At 39.0% G+C, this 22,798-nt stretch overlaps 2 protein-coding genes across 5 annotated transcripts in view; both read right to left on the bottom strand.

The window, feature by feature from the left end:
* The window catches only part of BPTF (bromodomain PHD finger transcription factor), an 80,468-nt gene extending 61,820 nt beyond the window's left edge, over positions 1-18,648 (bottom strand). For all 4 annotated transcript variants that reach the window (XM_026678759.2, XM_026678762.2, XM_026678760.2 and 1 more), the window contains exons 1-2: positions 17,732-18,648; positions 4,608-5,430 (exon numbers count right to left, since the gene is read on the bottom strand). In XM_026678759.2, coding sequence (XP_026534544.2) covers positions 4,608-5,430; positions 17,732-18,416 — 1,508 coding nt within the window. In that variant the 5' untranslated portion in view covers positions 18,417-18,648. The remainder of the gene's footprint in view (positions 1-4,607; positions 5,431-17,731) is intronic.
* Positions 18,649-21,083: 2,435 nt separating this feature from the next.
* NOL11 (nucleolar protein 11) overlaps positions 21,084-22,798 on the bottom strand; it is a 30,299-nt gene continuing 28,584 nt past the window's right edge. Inside the window, exons 17-18 of the mRNA XM_026678770.2 lie at positions 21,434-21,541; positions 21,084-21,231 (exon numbers count right to left, since the gene is read on the bottom strand). Of these exons, the coding sequence (XP_026534555.1) occupies positions 21,118-21,231; positions 21,434-21,541 (222 nt within the window). The 3' untranslated portion in view covers positions 21,084-21,117. The remainder of the gene's footprint in view (positions 21,232-21,433; positions 21,542-22,798) is intronic.

The following is a 22,798-nucleotide window of genomic DNA, read 5'->3' as shown; positions in this document are numbered from 1 at the left end:
TCACTGGCCATTTCTGCAGCCTGGTTGCAAACCCCTCACGGCCCACAGGTCGGGGCACCTACTCTAGTCCAACCCATGCTCAAGCAGAAGATATAACATTCTGGACAAATAAATGTTCAATCTCTTCTTAAAAACCTCCAGTGATGGAGCACTCACAACTTCTGGAGGCAAACTGTTCCCCTAGTTCAGGGGTTAATTCTACTGATTGCTTATTGAAACACTTATCATGTCTTCCTTAGTCTTTTTTTTTTATTAAATGAGACATACTATGTTCTCGCAACTGTTTATTGTATGATTTGGCCTTCAGTTTTCTTACCATCTTTTTGCTCTTCTCTGCACTCTTTCTAGAATCTCAACATCTTTTTTATATCATGGTGACCAAAACTGGTATTCCAAGTGTGGTGTTACCAGTGCAGCATAAAGTGGTACTAACACTTCATGTGATTTTGATACTATGCCTCTGTTAATGCAGCTTAAAAAGGCTGCATTGGCCTTTTTTGGCAGCTGTGGCACACTGCTGGCTCATTTTTGTTATCTAGGATTATTAATGTCACTGCCATTAATACAGATATCATGCTAATCTGTACCTGAATGCTGTTTAATTTTTTGTTATACAACCTTTAATCCCTTTTTATTATGTGAATTCTTATATCAACATGCAGACATTGAGTTTTAACTAATATGCCTGCTGCTTTTGCAATGAAGTTCTACAGGAAACAAAAAATGACACTGATATTTAAGCCTAATGTTGGTATCTTTTAAAGTTAAGGCATACTGGGAAATTTCCTTCACAGTATGGAAAAGGGGGATAGATATTTCTCTTTATAATATTTGAATTAAGTTATTCACTCAGGATTGAATAAAGGGTGTTGTTTACACCAGCAGTCGGCAACCGGTGGGCCGTGAGAAAATGTTGGTGGGCCGCAGAGAAATCTCACCCCAAAGCAATTAATCCAGGCTGCGCAGAAACACAAGGCTGCGCCACCCACATGGCCCGCGGGAACCCTCCCCGCCCACTCACTCCTTACCCAGCAAACTTGCCTGCTAAATTGCTATTTTTCTTTTTTCCGACCATCAGCTGTTCTGCTGTACCGGGAGATTTAGATTAGCTAGGAAGCAGGAAATGGTTGGATTTCTTGCTTTCTAGCTAGTCTTTAGATCTTCGGCTCTGCTTTTAAGCACAGCCAAACCTCCCTTAGGACTGAAGGTTCTATTATTCAGTGCATTTATGTGACAGACTGAGCTAGCCGATGGCAGATAGATAGATCACTGAATGATTCTGTGAACAACTCAATCTGCCTGCCTGTTTTGGGATAAAAGTTGCTCTTTTTGTTATAAACAAAATCAATATTTACATACATGGTGTGCTGTGAGTTAATTTTATGAGTTTGCTTGCAAGCAAATTTTATGTGATGGACTGAGCTAGCTGATGGCAGATAGATCTCTGAATGAATTTGTGATTCTGTGAGCAACTCAATCTGCCTGCCTGCTTTGCCTGATTTTGGGTAAAAGTTGTTCTTTTTATATAAAAAATTCGATATTTATATTTATATAAAAAATTCAATATTTATATAAATATTTATAATATTTACATACAAGCCATGCCCAGCCAGTCACATGACTACCAAGCCACACCCACAAATTAGGCCACACCCACAGAACTGGTTAGTGGTTCCTATGATTTAAAAATATGAGTTTGGTGGTCCCTGATGTCCAAAAGGTTGGTGAGCCCTGGTTTATACAACATGTAGTTAAACAGTGAATATACTGGGATAGCTACCAATTTAAACAGTTTAGAAGGGGACTGAACAAGATTTAATTTATATAATCTCCTTAAAGTAGAGATGCAAAAAAGATGGCTTGGAGATGCATAGAGCTTCTCAACCTTCTTTTGTTTACACTTTTTTGAGATTAAGAGGAAAATAGCTTTAAGTCATTCAGGGTGTAAAACATCAGTTTTATCCTTTAAACGTAGTATGGCCTTCAAGTCAGCACTTCAACCCTACACATTAGCTTTCCCTGAAATACACATAAAAATACATATTATTTTAGGCAAACATACAGCTTTGTAAATTACAGTTCTGGAAATGAATGATACCATCGTATGAACTGCACACATGTAACTATTTTATAATTACATCAATTTACTTTGGTTTTTGTGAGTTACATTTTGTACTAAATCAACATTTTGGAAATATCCATTTTAATATCCATTTAAAATTTTATTTGGCCACAAGTTCAGTTAATGTATTTCAACAACAAAATAAGAAATAATAAAATATATAAAATTGTCTTCCAACAAGGGTGACATGATAGCAGTGTTCCAATATATGAGGGGCTGCCACAACTAATCAAGGAGAGAAGTCAGCTAGAACTAAGGAGAAATTTTCTGACAGCGAGAACCATTTCTACAAAAATAGGTGGAGTGCTGGGCACAGTCTTCTAAATATGGAAAGGAAGTAGCAATGAGAAAAAAGTGGTAGCATCAAACCAGTGTTTCTTAAAGTGTGTTCTGAGGTCCCTTGAGGGTCTACCAAACTCCATTAGGGCTTTGCCAAACTAAAATTAATTGCAAGATATTGAAGATATTTGCACAAGTATAAAACAGTATCACTCTTCTCATTATTTTCTGATCGTTAAAAATTATAGGATTTTTTTCATGAAAAATATTTAATTTATGATAATATCTAAGGGGTTCAATATTATTTTTACATGACCCAATAAATTAAATATTCTAAAAATGCATCAATTTTAATGATTAATATGATTAAATATTGATAAATATGAAACATACACAGAGAAACTCTTTCGTGGCCCTGCATAATTTTTAAAAGTAAGAAGAGGCCGCACAGCAAAAAGTTTAAGATACACTGCATTAGATTAAGAAACCACTAGACTGGCTAAGCTCTTTTCTCCAGAAGATGAAGAAAGACCAGACAGACATACCTGCAGTGTTTGTCAAGAAAGTAACCTGGTTTTTCATGAGGAGGCTGCCTCTTAACTAATCCAACAGCCTGCACGCTTTTTCTGCTCTCGGTTATCACAACTACTAATGCTTAATGGATTTTCCAAACAAAACCTTTCACAAGAGGAAGAGATATGGTTTGTCAAGAATATCAAATCAGTGTAAAGAACCTAACTTTTTCCTGTCAAACAAGTGAATACTCCAAAAGCAAGAACTGACAATAGTTGAAAAAACCCCAGTTTAAGAAGAATTCAGTAAGGGTTTTCTTATTTCGATGGATTTGGCTTAGCATTCTACATGAACATAATCAGTGATGAAAGTATACATTGCAGACAAAAAATATATGGCTTTCTCTCTTCACAAATAACACCCCATTTGATATTAGTTCATTTGGTTTAAATATACTCCTTTGGGAACAGAAATATTGACCACCATCTTAGTTACAAGTAACACCAGAAAGAAAGTAAAACATTGCCAATATCTTATGAAATTAATTGTTAGTTAAAAGAAATTAAACACATTAATACTAAAATTGGTCATTTCAATTCTGTTAAGAACCCAGAGCCACTAGAATCATAATCAAGCATAAGACTGTCAAAGATCCCCAGATTCTCTCATGATGTACTTTGGATTAACGGTGCCTTGTCTAACTTCTGTGAAGGTTGGCAAACAATACTAAAATATAATGTAGTTTGTTTTTGGACAAGCATAATGACAACATCACTGATTATGGCTTTGCAATTTGTCGTACCAGGTCACTTTGGTTTGTCTAATAAATCATAATGTAGTATTATGTATGATTAGACCAGCGATTCACTAGAATGTCAACACTTGATTCTTCTGCAATGTCCTGTTCTTTGGAAGCAAATTATATCTTACTATCTTTTAATCTGGAATAGCCTTATGTCTAATGCAGTACAAAACCTATTTCTTTTTGTCATAACAGCCCTGTGAAGTAGACTGGGCTGAGAGAAAATAGGCAGCCAGAATAATCCAGTGGTGTTTCCATGGATGAATGAGGGATCTCCTTGTTCTGATCCCAACACTTCAACCGCTATAGCATACTGGCTGTCAAATAGAAAGATGTATCTGTGGTTATTCAAACCCCTCATTTCAAGCTTCTACCAGACCTCCACAAAAAATAAAACTGAACTCCAGGTTCCTCATCATCGTTATTGTCGTCGTCATCATCATCATCATCCTGTAACTGCTTGCTGCATTTTAAATTATATGAATTTGTTACCTGGGTTTTCATATAAAAACTGTAAGTAAGATGAAAAATGTTAAACTGCCACTTTGAAGAAGCAAGTAAAATAGCCATTTCAGAGATACAGGGTGTAAAAACTATAAATTGCTTTCTTAAATTTTGAAAAATCCTTAAGAGCACCACTAACACAAAAAGGAAAAAGCAACCAATTTTTCTAAGCTCAAATATCAAGTTTTAAAACTGAAAAATAAGCATCTGGCATTTTTCAGCTACAATTACCACAAACCCCTCCCCCACAAATAATAGGGGGATTTTGTTTAATCTTGTAAGAAACTATAACATATGAAGCCTGGACCCAAGTTAAAAAAATCTATCCATCAAATGCCTTTTATTAAAAAGGTGTATAACATTGATATAGCTAGAATATGTACTTACACAACAATCCTCCTGTTCAGGAACCAGTATTTCCGCCTGTTTCTATCATATCCAATAGGTTCATGTCGAATGTATGGTTTGTTTTTTTGGATTTCAGCAATACAGTCTGTTACACCAGGCACCTTGTGTGCCACACAAACTTCACACTGCCATTCATCCTCTGGGACCTCTTCAAGAGGCGGTTTCACACACTCTAAGTGGTAGACAGCTGAGCAAGTTTCACAGCAAAGCAAGTCCCCCAGTTTGTGACAAACTCTACAATGGTCGTCGTACTGTATCACCCCTTCTGACATTAATTCCTCCCGTGCAATGTTTGTTGTCAGAAACTGATCCACTAAAAATTGCAGAACTTGAATTTTATTGTTAACTGGTCCATAAGGGTAGTCCTCTGCCTCTTGAAAAGGAAGAACATGATGATACTCCTTGTCACTCTCACAGTATACCCGCAAAACCTCTGGCCAAGTCATCCCATCTATAAAATATAATGTGGAATTAACACTATCTTTGAGGTCAGCAGGTCCAAAGGTAGTATTGGAAGTGTCCTCTTCACGTAAAACTGCTTTTAAAAGCACTATGTGCATTTCAGCCATCAGTGTACACTGTTCTTGGCTTACTAGAGCAGCACAGAAGTCTTCAAAACGAAAAGGGGACAAGCGTAAAACAGTGCCAAAGTTCCGCAGTACCTCATAGATGGCAATAACATTCATGATATGCTCATTAGGCACCATTAAGTCCTCTGAGGATTTGGGCAAGTCAAGAAAAGGGATGTCTTTTTCTTCCAGGATTGGAGAACGCGGTCGATGTACTCTCTGTCGCCTTCTACCTATAAAATGAACAGTAAAGAAGTAAGAATGTGAGAATAGTGAGCAAAAGCAGAAATATCCCCAGTGACAATCCTGACTGAATTTTCACTTGTTACAATGATATCTGTAGCTTTTTTTACAGGTAGTAAAGTAAAAAAAAAAAGGAAAGTACAAGTAGTAGGTTTGTATACGTAGTTGTCGACTTACAACAATTCATTTAGTGACTGTTCAAAGTTACAGTGGCACTGAAAAACGTGACTTACGACCGCTTTTCACAGTTACGACCTTCGAAGCATCCCCATGATCTTGTGATCAAGCTTCAGATGCTTGGCAATTGGCTCATAGTTATGACTGTTGCTGTGTGTCCCAATGTCACGTGATCCCCTTTTGCAACCTTCTGACAAGCAAAGTAAAGGGAGAAGCTAAATTCAGTTAACAACCAGGTTACTAACTTATCAACTGCAGTGATTCATTTAACAACTGTGGCAAGAAAGGTCATAAAGTGGGGCAAACCTAATTTAACAAATGTCTCACTTAACAACAGAAATTGTGGGCTCAATTAGGGTCGTAAGTTGAGGACTACCTGTATATAAATCAACAGATATTTAATCAAACTTTATGAGCAGGCAAAACATTTCTGCTTTTGGTGGTTTACCTCCAAAATTATATCATGAAAAAAGTTTCATGATATAATTAGCTAAGACCTGCTGCTTCATTCTAGAATTCTAGAAAAACCTATCTGGAAAATTAATGTATCTTAAAAGATAAAAGGAAATGTCTTCATATTCTAAGGAGAATGTTTACAGACCTAAACAATGCTTACTATGTAAAATCAAATATATTAATAAAAGCATGCAAATAGTATTTTTACTGATATCTCTGCTCTTGCTAATTTGATCTTCTTCAGAGGTAAAGAAACTTCTTGGATGAGAAGCAAAAAGTCTCCCAGGAAAAACAAAGTCCAGTTGCCTTTTGAAAAAGCACCTTTGGGACAACCTGACCTGGATGACTGAGAATAACCTCCACAGACATTTAGCTATGCACTATATACAAGGAAGTTTTCACTATACTTTGAAAATTACTGATCCACAGTTGGACTTAGGGATTCTCATTCAAAATCAGAGAATGCAGCATTCATTCTCCCTTTTGAAGGCTCCTTCAGAGAACAAAATGTAATCTCCCAGTACAAAAATGCCAGTTAAGACTAATGAGATTTAGACATCTCAATCTTCATTCTAGACCTAAATATTCCCAAAGCATATGAACAGATACGTGATCCCACTGTATAAGTGATCCCACTTTCAAATAAAGATAGGACTGAGCTAGATTGCTTTTATTTTATTTTTTTGCAGATCCTTCCCTTAATGTTGCACAGTAGTTCAAATGAAGGGAGCAAGGGTAAAATAAACAATGGTTCTGTTTGTTTGGCAGAGGACAGCCTCAAGCTACTGTCTGCTCTTTTACCAGCAATTGCCTGTTGGATTCAGGGAGGAAGGTGCTTGCCACTTCTTCTCTTTCCCTTTCGAGAGATTAGAGAATGGAGGAACATTTTGCTGGTCTACTGTTGTTTCACAACCGTGACAATTTCCAGGCATATAGATTTCAAATCCCAGTAGAATGTCGAATTCTATATTAAACCTTAGTTTATGGACTGTGTGGAATTGAAATCCACAGACCCAGAAATGGTCAAGTTTAAGAAAGCCAAATAGTTGCATAACAAAGGGAAAATGGACAATTGCCACTTCCCCTTTTCTCACCTGAAGGGTACACTCATTCCAACTCTGGAGATGATTGTTGTGGTCAGTAAATCACTATCTAAGGTTGAATATATTTTGTGATTGAACTTTGGCCTATTTAACAAATAATTGTTAAACAAACCATGATTCAGGATGAGGGAGTTTACTCTTCTAAAGAAGAAAACTGGCTATAGTATTTATTTTGCTACTCTTCACAGCAAAACATTAATAGCACACAAGTAACTGTTTCTTAGTAGCTTCACAAATAAGAAAATTAATCTGTTGGGATTACTGCAATTTGCACTCAAATCTCCATCCCCAACTAAAGATATTTAGTGCAATAACATTGTGTTTCTTTCTTTCTTTCTCTTTCTCGATTTCATAATGAATGAAAGGGCTAAACTGTACATCTAAATGTATCAATGGTTGTCATCTAGGCTGTTGTAGTGTGCATTAAAGGAAGAATCCACAGGCTCGTGATAGCTACATATTATGTTCTAATAAATGTTTTTCTGAGCCAGAGGTGACTTTGCAGAAAAATTATGCAACATTCTGGATGAATACAACCCAGAAGAAAAATCTATTCTTCTAGGTAACGTGAATGAATTGATGGGAACAAGAAAAATGAGTACAGAAAAAAAATGACAGGACCATTCAAGGAATAAGAATGGATGAGATATCTTTTTAAAAAGTTATTGGTTTCATTTGCAAAGTTTAAGTTCAAGTCTACTCATATGTATGTACATATGGATAGTCCTCAAGGTAAGACAGTAATTAGGACTGGAATTTCTGTCAATAAGTGATTCAGTTGTAAAGTATATCATGCAACCACATCACTTAGCATAGTCAATCCTCATTACCGTTGTTAACTGAATTGTTAGGCAAAGACTGATCCAAGCCATTCCCAGCTTGGTTGCTCCCAGCCCGAGCCTCAATAATATAAGGGACTCCTTCTTCTTCAACCTGCCTCCCCCTCCAACTCTGTACTTCTGGCTGCCCTGTACAGTGGCACTCCTTGGTGGCAGTGCTAGAGCTCAAGTAGACCGCCTAGGGCCTACTATCCTCGGCTTCTCTACTTCAGCCACTGTGTTGCTGTTGTGGTCCACCGGCGGCTGACAGAGCTGGCAGCAGAGTCGGACAGTAGCGAGGAGGTTGGAGAGGAGCCTGAGCCAGTCTTGGAGGCTAAGGAGGGCTTGGACAAGGGCTCTGCATCGGAGGCAGGGATGGGGCCAGGGCAGGCTGGCAGTCATCAGCTGACTTCAGACTCAGACAGCAGTGAGGCAGGGGTTTCTGGAACCAATTCCCAGCCTGTGCATGCGCAGGGCTACCAGAAGACGAGAACAATTGAGAAAGCAGAGTTGACTCAGGAGTAAGACTACACCTTGGAGATTATTGGCCCCTGCCATAGGACATAAAAAAGGAGTGAACGGGACATGAGCTTTTGCAGGAAGCAATTAATTTGTCTGGTCAATTCAAGCTTTGAAAAGTTCAGTTTGACTCTGTGTCAAGTTTGGCTTTGCCCTACATCTGGCAATTAGTTCTCTGGCAGCATTCCAAGTATGATAAGGTGGGTATTTATAAACATTCCCCTGAAAGACTGTTTGTGAAGCCTTGCAGGCTGTGAATGAATGTATTTCACAGCCGTTGAAATAAAAGACGTTTTGATGGAATGAAGATTGTGTTTTATGCTTTCTAAGGAAGCCTAGGTCAGAACAGTTGCCACTACTACTGGAGAGTGCTGGCTTACAGGGTGGCTAGAAAGGCAGAGATGGGAGGAGGAAGATGGTTGGGGGAAGCTGAAGAGACTCTGCGGTTGCAAATATGGGTGGGCTGCCAAGTGCCCAAATATTGATCATGCGACTGTGGGGTTCTGCAACAGTCATAACCTTGGCAACTGAGCATAAATACCATTCCTTCGGCACAGTCATAATTTTGAGTTGTTGAAAAAATTGTTGTTAAGCAAGGACTTCCTGTATATCCAATGGAACACAAGTTTAAAAGCATGACCCATTTGATGATGTTGAAGGACGAAGAGAAATATGAAAGATTAAAATGTGATGAAAAGTTTTGAATGTTGGACAGGCCAATTTTTGGTAGTGTCAAGGGGTGCTCTTGGGAAAAATTGACACGGAAAGAAAAATGTTGAAGAAATGGGAATGAAAACAAAATAACTGCAGAAAGAAAAAATACAATCCTATATGAAAAGATACTGGCACACAAATTAATCTCCCAATATTGCAAGTAGTTTTAAGTGGATGTTAGATAATCATAAATGGAAAGTGGATAAGTAGTCATAAATGCTGGGAGAATATCAATAAATTGCATAGCTGCAAGTGTAGACTATAAGTGAAGAAATGTTAAATGCATATGTGGTTTGTCTACAAAGTGACAGTCGCTTGACAATCGGAAAATACCCAGGGCAATAGCTGATATAAAAGGAAAGGTAGCAGGAGTCAAAAATAAATATTCAGGTAGTTTAGTTTCAGAAGGTGTCAAAATGTTGAATGAAAAGGTATGAAATATGATATTGGAAAAAATCTGAGCTGTACAAGGTAGTTTTCTGCAGAACAAGGGGTTATGTACCAAGTTTTTGCTCTTCAACAGGTGATTTAAAAATATGCACGCATGTGAGAAAGATTGTTAAATGTATTGATTTAAAGAAAGCACCAATGTTTCTCAACCTAATTTTCAGGTCTCAAGAACCCCTACATAAAAATGGAAAAACAACACCCACAATACAATTCACTTTTAACTTATACAATCTTTGTTTTACAACGGCAATTAACAGCAAAGCAGCATGCCAGAAATTAAGAAACAGTATATAAAAATCCTTACCACTGCACCCATTAGCACTGCAAGGTGAACAAAGCAACCCCCCCCCAAACTTTAATTGTGATCCCTCAGAGAACCCCATGTACGTGCGAAAAAAATACATTGCTTAGCAAATAGTTCAACATTAAGTTATAAGTAAGACAAGGTTGTGTGGTGTCCACTTGGTTATTTATGGTAACTAAGGATAAATGCACAAGGAATGTCTGTCTGTCTAAAGAAAGAAAATGGCTATATATAAGACTGCTTCTGCTAAGTGAGAGCTGGGTATATTAGGAGAAATCAGAACTGACTACAGTCTAAAAGGGATATTTTGAGTACTTAAGAAGTGATTGTTGCTCACTTTTTCAAGGAGATAACATGTGAATGGATGCAAACTGGATTTTTAAAAAGTGATTGGTATGAAAAAAAGCTTATTTAAACTGATTTGGTCATACAGAGAAAATAAGGCTCAAACTACAAAATACTGTAAATATATGAAGTGAATGAATCAAGAGGAAGGTGAAGACACAGAAAGCTGCAATGAGATGGAGCTAAGAACCTCCAAATGAAAAAGGCAAGAAGTCTGGAGAAGAAAAGGCAACGTATGAAGCAGTTGTTAGGCGCAGAGGAAACAAGGATGGTTTGTAAGAATAGAAAGATATGGGGGCGCAAATTAGTTTTAGCTGTTTTCTTTTCTGTCTAATCTCATGCCTTTAATTTCTTTGAGCTATTACCGCGTTTCTCATATAATAAGGCCGGGTCTTTTTTTTTTTTTTGAGCCCCGAAAAAATGGCTAGGCCGTCTTTTCGGGGGTGACTTAATTCCCCCCCCTTGCATCTTTGGGCGGGCAGGCGGCGATGGCTTGGATGTTGACCTCAGCGTTGGTGGGGCACTTCGTATCCGGGTCAACGCAGGCAGCACCATATCCGGGTGTGCAACAAAAGTACTTCCTAACGGCAAGCCCCCCCACCATTCCCCCCATTTCACATGTTTTAATATAGGCCTTAATTTGGGGGGGAGGGGCTTAATTTCATTTCATGCCTATAAAACATGCTGGGACTTCCTATTGGGGGAGGCCGTATTGTTGGAGAAACAGGGTATTTCTTACCCCTTTTCTACTTGCCACATAATGCTGCTCATCTCAGTAGAAAACAGCATGATGGGTAGAAGTGTAGATGTACAATGTAAAGTAGAATACATAACCTAAATAAAAAATAGCAAAAAAAGCTACCATATGTTACTTACTTTGAGATACAGAGTTTTAACCTTTAGAATTTTTAAAAAATGCAAACTATTTTTTAACTGATGGGGCTAAGAAAAGGAAGAGATGAGAAAACTTCTTGTATTCGCTCATTAACTTTGAAACATATACATATGGAAGAAAGACTGTTTCTTATATTCTGGGAATTAGATGTATTATGAAGTCTAAATGGACTAAAGACAAAAAAAATATGTCTGGATATGAGAGCTACCAAAGTATAAACCAATCAGAAAAGAACATTAGCCATCTCTAGCAAAAAGGAGGTCAAAGTTAGAAACATTTTTTTGAAAACCAACAAATCTAAGATATATAACAAGGAGAACCGCATCAGGAGTTGCGGTGGGAAGCTTCTAGATTCAGAGTAAGCAGAAGCTTCTGTATTATCTTGAGCCCCTTGCAAACATGTTAGTACCCAAATACGTGGTTCTTCACTTTTCAGTTTACCACAACTAAAACTTTATCTAGAAATACAGGTGAAACTCAAAAAATTAGAATATCGTGCAAAAGTTCATTTATTTCAGTAATGCAACTTAAAAGGTGAAACTAATATATGAGATAGACTCATTACATGCAAAGCAAGATAGTTCAAGCTGTGATTTGTCATAATTGAGATGATTATGGCTTACAGCTCATGAAAACCCCAAATCCACAATCTCAGAAAATTAGAATATTACATACAATCAATAAAACAAGGATTGTACATAGAACAATATCGGACCTCTGAAAAGTATAAGCATGCATATATACTCAGTACTTGGTTTGGGCCCCTTTTGCAGCAATTACTGCCTCAATGCGGTGTGGCATGGAAGCTATCAGCCTGTGGCACTGCTGAGGTGTTATGGAAGACCAGGATGCTTCAATAGCGGCCTTCAGCTCTTCTGCATTGTTCGGTCTCATGTCTCTCATCTTTCTCTTGGCAATGCCCCATAGATTCTCTATGGGGTTCAGGTCAGACGAGTTTGCTGGCCAATCAAGCACAGTAATCCCACGGTCATTGAACCAGGTTTTGGTGCTTTTGGCAGTGTGGACAGGTGCCAAGTCCTGCTGGAAAATGAAGTCAGCATCCCCATACAGCTTGTCTGCGGAAGGAAACATGAAGTGCTCCAAAATCTCCTGGTAGACGGCTGCGTTGACCCTGGACTTAATGAAGCACAGTGGACCAACACCAGCAGATGACATGGCTCCCCAAATCAACACAGACTGTGGAAACTTCACACTGGACTTCAAGCATCTTGCAGCGTGTGCCTCTCCATTCTTCTTCCAGACTCTGGGTCCTTGGTTTCCAAATGAGATGCAAAAGTTGCTCTGGTCAGAAAAGAGGACTTTGGACCACTGAGCAACAGACCAGTTCTTTTTTTCTTTAGCCCAGGTAAGACGCTTCTGACGTTATTTGTTGTTCAGGAGGGGCTTGACAAGAGGAATACGACATTTGAAGCCCATGTCCAGGATCCGTTTGTGTGTGGTGGCTCTTGATGCACTGACTCCAGCCTCAGTCCACTCCTTGTGAAAGTCCCCAACACTTTTGAATGGCCTTTTCCTGACAATCCTCTGCAGGCTGTGGTCATCCCTGCTGCTTGTGTACCTTTTTCTTCCACCTTTTTCCCTTCCACATAACTTTCTATTAATGTGCTTTGATACAGCACTTTGGGAACATCCAACTTCATTTGCAATTAACTTTTGAGGCTTTCCCTCCTTATGGAGGGTGTCAATGATGGTTTTCTGCACAACTGTCAGGTCAGCAGTCTTTCCCATGATTGTGATTCCTACTGAACCAGACTGAGAGACCATTTAAAGGCTCAGGAACCCTTTGCAGGTGTTATGGCTTAATTAGCTGATTAGAGTGGGACACTTTGAACCTAGAATATTGAACCTTTTCTCAATATTCTAATTTTCTGAGATTGTGGATTTGGGGTTTTCATGAGCTGTAAGCCATAATCATCTCAATTATGACACATCACGGCTTGAACTATCTTGCTTTGCATGCAATGAGTCTATCTCATATATTAGGTTCATCTTTTAAGTTGCATTATTGAAATAAATGAACTTTTGCACGATATTCTAATTTTTTGAGTTTCGCCTGTAAACTTCCTTGATATACCATACACAGTAACATTATTTTACCTCTATTTTACCATATGCCTGAAGGATATTATAAGAAGCTTTGTTCAATGCTTTCCTGAAGACTTTCACATCTTTCCCATAATTTTTATTTAAACATTTTGTATATGTGCTCATTGTAAAACACAAGTCTGGGCAACTCACAGTAAAAACCTACAACTATACAAACCATAAAACATAACTAAAACCTGGTACCTCAGTCATCCCCTTGGGCTGCCCCAACCCAAAATACCCTCACTCTGCCCCAGTGTCAGAGTAAAAAAGCCATGTCTTCCTGGCCTTTCACAAGCACAATTTACCGATTAGGTTTAATTCAGATTCTCAAATTCTGTGATACCTTGACTCCCTAAAATGACTGTATGACTCCCTTCCTAACAAAACTTATACCACCAGCAATTAGTTTCATATCAAAAGGATTACTTAACTCAGGAGTGAGCAACCTTTGTGATCCGTGGACTTCAACACCCAGAATTCCTGAGCCAAGTCCACAGATCATAAAAGGGCCATAGCAGCTCACTCTTGCCTTCACCTATTCCTCACCCTGATAGTCAAATCCTGTCAAAACCAATCTCACTAATGTCTTAATCCAAGCAAAACAAACCAAATTCTGAGAGGGTCCTGTTTGTACTAACAAACTTAGTACTACTGTGGGCCACATTCTTTTAGGGACTCTGGGCTGATGGTTTTTATGGCAAGCCAACCTCTGATGTAGGGAGTGGTACGTAAGAGGGCCACAATTCTTATTTTTATTGCTCCCATTTGAGAATCCACACAAAATTAGAGGCAAAAAATCAAGGCATGCTGAAGACCAAATAAAGTCTAGATTAGATCTGATTAAAGCAGCAAACGTCCAGTATACAAAAAAAAAGGGAAGTGTAAGAGGAGCTATTGACTATACGATGGTTATTAGTAGTCAACACATCCTTTTCTAGATGGTCACAGAGCAGGCACTTAAATCTATCCTACATTTTTCTATGTATTATTTTTAATATGATTTATATATAGACTTCTGAGTTTTCTTTTTTTCCTCTTTCAATAACAAGATCAACAAACTGGTCATCCATTGGAATCACCTATTCTTCAAAAATTCTCAAAGGTTATACCAACAGCTCTAAAGTAACATCTATAAAATTTTGGGATGTTTTATCTTTAGATAATTTTACTTGAAGGTGCTTTCCCCCCCACAAACCATGTTGGGCAGCTTTACTCTCTTTCCAAGACAACCTAAAATTCCTGAAATGTTGAGATGTTTCTTTATGATCATGATCAAGAGCAGATAAGCACATATAATCCACAACTCTCTCAAATACTAACAAAGGATGCTATGATCAATGATATTAAAAGTCATTGAATAGACAGAGTACTACCACAACCATATGTCTCTCTTGGTAAACGATAACTTATTAGGGCACTCAAGAGCTACTCCATATCACATATGGGTCATAATATTTTTAAGATGAAAGGTTTATACGATCTGAAGATACAGTATGGGTCATAATACTCAAGTCTCCTCTATGAAGTCCTTTGGAATTACAGTATCACTATCCCCCTTCTCTAAATACGAAATAAAGGATACAAGTCTATGAGTATTAAAATTAGTTTGGTTCAAAGATGGCTTTTCAATCAAACTGATAGAGAATTGTTGCTTCTTGTGTCTAACCACCATAACAAAAATGACAACTTTTATTAATTTTCTTTCTACATCAATGGCTCCAAGTTATGAAATTCCTTTCGTTAGAAATCTGCTAAGCCTATATTAAGCTTTTTACACTCCTTCACAAAGGATTGTTAGGCTGTACATCAACATCTAGGTGAAGAGAAGGGAAGCTCCCTACCCTTGTTCCACCAGTGAAAATGATTACTGCTGATGGAACCAAAGCATGGGATTTCACCATTCATGCTTTATATTTACTTTCAAAGAGTAGTGAGAAGAATACTTTTGTGCAAGCGATAATTGAAGGAAAAATACTGACCCCCAAAGTATTGCATAATTAGGAAACTGAGGAAGAGATATGAATAATTATCATATGCTTATTGCTTTAAATTAGGGATATGCAAAATTCAGCAATTCAGGAAGCAAACATTCCAGAGTACTCCTGATAATTTTGAACCCTACCCAGGCAATGCTAAATCTCTGCTTTGTAAAATATGCCAGTTTCAGGACCATATTGGGAAGTAAATTACTTGAACTAGAAGTTGTGAGATATGGTGGCCATGATGTTCTACCTGGATTGCAAAAAAAGATTGCACATTTCTATGCTAAATTATACATTAACTAGACTTGACCAAAATCTATGAAGAAGAAAAAACATACTTGGCTCAAAATAAAAGTATTTTCTAGAAATATTTTGCTTTTTAGCAGTTTAAGAAAACTTTTTTAAAAAGCTGCATATTAAGCTACAGTAATACTGCATATATGTGAACAATATAGGACAACAGGTAGAAACAAAAATTGCAAACTAGTACACTGCTGTGGTCAAAGAGACTTTAGTCAGGTTGTCACTGGTAGTTATGTAAAACAATAAGAAAACACTGGCATTAACTCTGAAAGTAAAATATATCTATAAAATAAAACTGGCTACTCTATCTGATATTAGTTATTGAGAGCCAGGCAGTATACAAGCTTGATATGTTATTATATTGACAAGAATCTTTACTTTTTAATTTTTAAAAATATATAGAATAATCTTACATACAATAATGTCTATAGTCACATAATTAGTGTTATATAAAGAATATTTTACACAAATTAGATGCAACTCTGAAGTATTAAATAGTACTAAAGTTCATTCAAAATCATAAGTGCATATAATTAAAAATGCATTCCATGTTGTGAACATGGGTAAACAGTTTTGTTATTTGCTTTCCTAGAGAAGCATAATTATCAATGTGTCCTTGGACAAATTTAATTCAAACATCCTAGTTAAACATTGAATTGTATAAAATATTTCCCTTGTCACTGAGGAATCAAAACAAAGAGATCAATAAACACTGAGCTGGTAAAACATATGAATAAACAAAGCTTTATACTTTTCTATGCAATCTATTCTGACCTGTGAAGTGAAGAAAGTTTGCTTTATACAAATTGGAAAAATTAGCTTAATGTATTTGAAGGAAGGGCAATATGGTACTCTTCAAATTTACATAATTCCCTTATTCCCCAATCAGCAAATTCCTACTTGTGATTTACAAGAATTGTAATCTAATCTGAATGAAGGATGTTAGACTGGAAAAGACTGATTTAGGTATTCAGAAAACCCAATATATCTATTGTATCTAGATATTAAAACTAGAACTATTAAAAATCCTTGACATGTAGTATAAATGTATTAAATCAGTTTTACATAACCCCAATAAACTGTATTTTGGCAAATCATATATTGTTTCCCTTGAACTAAAATATTTTACTTTCAACTTATCTAGTTATATTAATTTAGAAACAGAAACAAAAATAAATTACCTAACAGAATAAATTAAGTACATGTAATCTCACCTAGTAACATTTTGCTTGAATACAATATTTACTCAGAAGTTTAAGTTCAATGGAACTTAATTTAAGACACACGTAATGTGTCAAATGATTCTTTATATAATTTGCACTCTAATAATACCTATTGGAAATAAAATATAATCAATATTATAATTTAAATTATGTAAGTATATAATATGGGTATATTAAGAGTGGAAAATGAGTGCTATTATCAATTTAGTAAACCCACAGAATAGAAAAGGCCAAACAAGCAACAGTTTCAGTGACCTTAACCAGTTTTACAGCAGAAAGCTATTAAATTAAAAATAGCAGCTGACACCTAAAGTGAAGATGCCCATTTTAATTTGAAGCAGGCTTACCATTTAAACCACACACTTCCCCCTCCCTTAACATTCAGGATACAACGCATCTGCCTTGCTCCTGTACAACTCACCTGGACTGTCTGCGGAGAGCAGAGCCCCTTCGTCCAGTTCCAAACAGATGGCAGAGAAACCCTCCTACGCCAATATTTACTTACAAACTCCACCTTTCCACAAGTACAACAGGATGAGCTCCCCCACCCCGCTTTCCTCTGTTTCCTTTGCAGCTCTGGCATTGTTGCATTTCAGGCATCCGCCGCCCTGTTTTTTGTTTTTTTCTTTCCGAAAAAGTCCCTTCCGAGTCTCTTTTTCTCCGCCGTCTGTTGTTCGTCTGCATGCAGTCGGCACCCCCCCTCCCCCCCGGGTTTTTGCCCTCGCTGCGCTCTCTCACTTCAGGCGCCCCTACCAGCCCCTCGCCCCAAGCCCGATGCAGGACCACCAGAGTGACGCCCCTCTCCCCCGCAAAGGATCGACCCCCTCCCGATCCCACCCAGGACCCCACACCCACGCACCCCCGACTCCCTTGCCGACACCCTCCCTCTCTACCTGGGGTGCTGCTGTAGGTGCTGTGGCTCCTGAAGCTGCTCTCAGTGCAATAGCTGGCATCATCCTCGTCCTCCATCTCTTCGGGGTAATCGGAATCGTCGTCGTCGTCCATGACCGCCTCCTCTTCCTCGGAGTTGGGCTTCTCCTCCGCCTCGCCGTCTTCCTCCTCCTCCTCCTCGTCGGACCCCACGCTCTCCTCTTCCTCCTCCTCGTCACTCTCATGATCGTCGTACACTACTTTGCCGCCGCCGCCGCCGCCGCTCCTCCTGGACGAGGCGGCCGCCCTGCTTTGGCTGCTGCTGCTGCTCCGGCTGCCTCCGCCTCCTCCTCCCCCCGCCGCCGCCGCCGCCGCTCCAGCCCTACCCCGGCCCCTACCGCTACTGCCTCCCCCACCAGGGGTGCTGGTGCTGCCGCCGCCTCCCTTCCTCCTGCCGCCCCCCCTGGAGGAGGAGGAGGAAGAGGTGGCGGCGGCGGAGGCCTGGCCAGCTCCGGACCCCCTCGACCTGGGCCCCGCAGTCCCAGCCGCCTGGGCCGAAGCCGCCCACCTGCCCCGGCTGCTGCCCCGCAATCGGGACCTCAGACCCCCAATGGGGCCCGGCGGGGCGGGGGGAGCCGGGGTGCTCACCTGAGCGGGGGCCGCCGGAGGCTGCTGATGTTTGGGCGGCCTGCCTCGCCGGCCCCGCATCGCTGAGCGCTAGCCAAGGGTGGGGGGAGAAGAAGCGAGGGGACGAGGGCACTCGGGTCCGGCGGGAGGCTGCCGGGAGCCTCTTCCCCGCGGTCGGAGCTCTGGGGGGAGGGAGGGGCCTCCACCGACTTGCGAGGGCCGAAGGCTCAATTCGAATCGCCGGCGTCCCGCTCCGGATCGCCACCGGCCGCCATCTTGTTTCTTCGTCTCTGCCTCGGATCGCTCCGCTCTGACTGGGGGAAGCGGCGGCGGCGGCAGGCCCAGAGCGCCTCACGTGACCGGCTTTCTAGGCCGGACTTGGCCGCCTGGGGGCGCCTGAGACCTACCTACGGCGGCGGCGGCGGCTGCTGCCTCTCGCCAGACTTCCCAGCCATCTTTGACGCGGAGCGAGCGCCGGTTGCAGCATCGCTTCCATCCTCTCGGGGAGCATCCCACCTCACAAATCACCCCACACACCTGTTAGCCCTCCGTAAGGGAGAGGCCCTGTCTTTTCGACCGTATGTCGCTCACGCCCTCAGCAGGTGCTGTCGCCTCATAACGCCGAATTAGGTTTTTCAAGCCTCTTCGGTTGCTCCGTATTTACTTCCTGAAATTAAGATTGAGAGCCGTTGGCGTTTACAAGTGGAATAGCTTGCCTTCAGAAGTTGTGGGTGCTCCATCCCTGGTGTTTTTTAAGACTGGACAGCCATTTGTCTCAAATGGTATAGAATCTCCTGCTTGAGCAGGGGTTTGGACTAGAAGACCTCCAAAGTCCCTTCTCGCTCTATTCTGATTGATTGATTGGTTGGTTTCTTCACGCAAGGTTGCAAGGAAAGTTTGTAGGAGGTATGCGAAAGTGTCAGGCTGGTTTGAAAAGAGGTGGCATGGAAATGCAATGACAAAATTATGCTATGCCTTCCTGGCCCATTACTTTTGTCATGGGGGGAGGAGGAAGAGGAAAGAAGGGGAAGGGAAGGGAAGAATACAAGAAAGGGATGAGATGAAGTAGAAAAGTCCAAACCTCAAACAAAGTGATAATGCACTTTGAAGTGTTTTACATATTCCAAATTTAGATCAACCTTCATCCTGGTAGCTACTTCCTGTATCTATCAAACTATCTGTTAGAGCCATACTTGTTTTTCTATACCTGCACACTGGATAGAACCACTTTTTGAGAATTTTTAAAATTAAGGATTTTACAAAGAAAATAAAAACTGGCACAAAGCAATAAAAAGCAAAGGAAGGAAAAAAGTGCAGAAAAATAAAACCAAAAGGAATAGAAAGCTTTCAATTTCTCCTTCAGTAAATATAAGCACAATTACAATATTGTCTTATTCTATGATTATAAAAAAAGCTCCTTTTTCTATTACCCATTTTTTCTAATCATCCAAACCACAACATAAATTCATTCTTTCTGTTTCATGCAAAAAATCCTTAAGGTATTCCAGTCAGTCATAACGTGTTTTTTTTCTGCCAGTTCCACCATATCATCAGCCATTAGTTATGGGTAATGTCAAACCTTTACACTTTTATATATAATAGTCTAACTGTGGTTAACATATATTAAAAGAATGTTCTGTAACTTCTATCCATTAATACCAAAAGTCTCTTGGTTTCAACTGTACTTTAACCTTTAAAATCTCCTGGATGTATGTGTGTATGTATATATCCAACATGTTTTAGCTTTTTTTGCATGCCTAACTATCATGGTAAAATGCTCCATTTTCATCCTTTCAGCAAAGATTAAAAGTACTTTTATATATTCTAGGCAATTTCTCTAGTGACAAATACCAATGATACATCATTTTATAAAATTATTTGTAAAGCTCGAACAAAGTGTTCTAAAAAGAAATATATTGTTTGCCTACAAGCAAATCAATTAGGAAAAAAGATATGAAACATTTGATTTATAAAACTTTGGATTGAATGTACTCAGGAGATATTAGGAAGAGAAATGGAGCTCTTTTGTATATTAATCTTCAACAAACCAGAACGTGTTTTAATTGATGAAAGTGGTAGATTTGTTGGAGCATAAGTTACACTATATGAAGTTAAACCTCTGGCTAGGAAGTTTATGCTCCAAATAAAGATGAAGTAACTTTTTATAAACAATTTATGAAGAGACTAATAGATTTTTTTCCAAAGTACTCCTAGGTCCATTCTCCAGCCTGGATTTTTTCCCCTACAACTGGTGTCTGATGCAGAATTGGAATGGTTTCCCCTCCAATGGTCTCGACTTCTGTGGAAAATATTAAAATTATTTTAATTAAAATTAAAGTTTGGTAATTTACTAAAGGGTCTTTTTTATGGATAGAATTATTTGATGTGTGGAGTCAGAATGGTAATTCAAGAGAATATACCTGTTTTTCAGAAAAAGAGATCCATTTCAAGAAAGGTGTGATTGGAATTTCAAAAAAATTGACTACTAAAATTTCAAAAGTTTGGATGGTCAACATTAAAGTTTTGAACAATTAAAACTGAAAAATATTACACTTGATTTTGTAGAACATTGTCACATTATATTTAGTTTAAGAAAGGCCAAATTATGTTTATATCTGTAGTCTTCAGATAAGATGATTAATATGACTTAATAGGGACAGGATAAATGTTCATCAGAGTGAGAAACACATCGTAATATCTGAAATAGAATGAGTATCTGAAATAGAATGAAAGGCTCTTTACAAGAGATTCATAATAATAATTTAATGAAGATGTACGAATTTCAAGTAAGCTTTATAACTTCTATGGAATATAAGCCTTTGTCTTCTGGGTGGTTTATTCTCTGTAAATGTTTCAGACTTCCTTCAATCTTGTTCAATTCTGAGTAAAAATGAACCTAAAAAGTAAAAGTAAAGATTTAGTCAAAAAGTAAACCTGCATTCATGAGAACCACAGTAATAACTATGCAGAATGAGTAAAACAGCAGAGCTTTGTTTTTTCTGTAAGAGTGGGAAGATCGATCTGGTATCACTATCATCTACAATAACCATGATCAATTTCTGCTTGTGATTATAGTATTGAAATGGAGGAAAGCTTACTTGGGCTCTAACAAACTTGTGTAGCTTTGAAAGCAACCCTCTTGCTTCTGGCAGCATAACAACAACTGTAAAGTGAGCATCTAGTAGGAGGCACAACCAGTCCATAATCTGAAAATAAAGTCAAAATACACAATCACCATGAATGAACATTTCAGTATTCAGCCATTAAAATGCAAGCCAGTCCACTACCTATAGAATTTTGTTGTGTACCTACTTGTTATTCAGCCTTTTAATTTCAGTGTTCAAATTGAACATTTTAAAGAAGGCAGTATATTTAATTATAACTTTTGTTTTTGTTTGCAATCATGGTAAATTTGTGAAGAATTTACCAAATTAAGTGTTTCCATAATTTCAATCCTGGGCAAGTGACTTTCATTCTTGTCAGTGCAAATACATTTCTAGCACAATTTCCAATGCCCTTTCCCCCATGAAATATAGAAACATTATAGGCTTCCCAGCAATGCAATCTCACTCATAATCACAGCTATTTGATCAGTTCATTGCCACAAATTTAACTAGAAATATGTTGCTATATATTACCGTGTTTCTCATATAATAAGGCCGGGTCTTATTTTTTTTTGAGCCCCGAAAAAATGGCTAGGCCGTCTTTTCGGGGGTGACTTAATCCCCCCCCTTGCATCTTCGGGCGGGCGGCGACGGCTTGGATGTTGACCTCGGCGTTGGTGGGGCACTTCGTATCGGGGTCAACGCAGGCAGCACCATATCCGGGTGTACAACAAAAGTACTTCCTAATGACAAGCCCCCCCCACCATTCCCATTTTGCATGTTTTAATATACGCCTTAATTTGGGAGGGAGGGGCTTAATTTCATTTCATGCCTATAAAACATGCTGGGACTTCCTATTGGGGGAGGCCGTATTGTTGGAGAAATGGTAATTTTTAATATAGGAAGTACTGAAAACTAGTTAAAAGGGACATCACATTACAGGACGTTCCCAGCATCATCACATTACAGGATGTTCCCAGCATAAATGGCAAACTAAATAAAAACAAACGCATTATAGGAGTAGAAGCTGTAATGCAGGGGTATCAAACTAGCGGCCTGTGGACCAGATGCGTTAGAGGCCATGCCCACCCCAGCTCCACAAAAAAACATCACATGATGGCATGAGTTTGACACCCATGCTCTAATGTAATCACTACAGTCATCAATGTGCTCATATTGTTTACTGGATGCAACTCTTGATCTACAAGCAAGACTAGATTATCCATCCCGTAGTAGACTCATTAGAATAAATAGGCCTAATCTGAATTTACCTGTCTTGAATTTAGTAATAGGTGGCAAGCAGAGCCAATTAATCATTTTCTTATATATATAGTCTATTATTCCAGTGAGAGCTGGAAG

This window comes from Notechis scutatus, chromosome 2 (assembly GCF_049901735.1).
Source record: "Notechis scutatus isolate UNSWTSFEM ecotype Mainland chromosome 2, rNotScu1.2, whole genome shotgun sequence".
Taxonomy (NCBI): domain Eukaryota; kingdom Metazoa; phylum Chordata; class Lepidosauria; order Squamata; family Elapidae; genus Notechis; species Notechis scutatus.
Note: the sequence above shows the minus strand (reverse complement) of the source record. Positions and strands in the feature narration are given on the sequence as shown.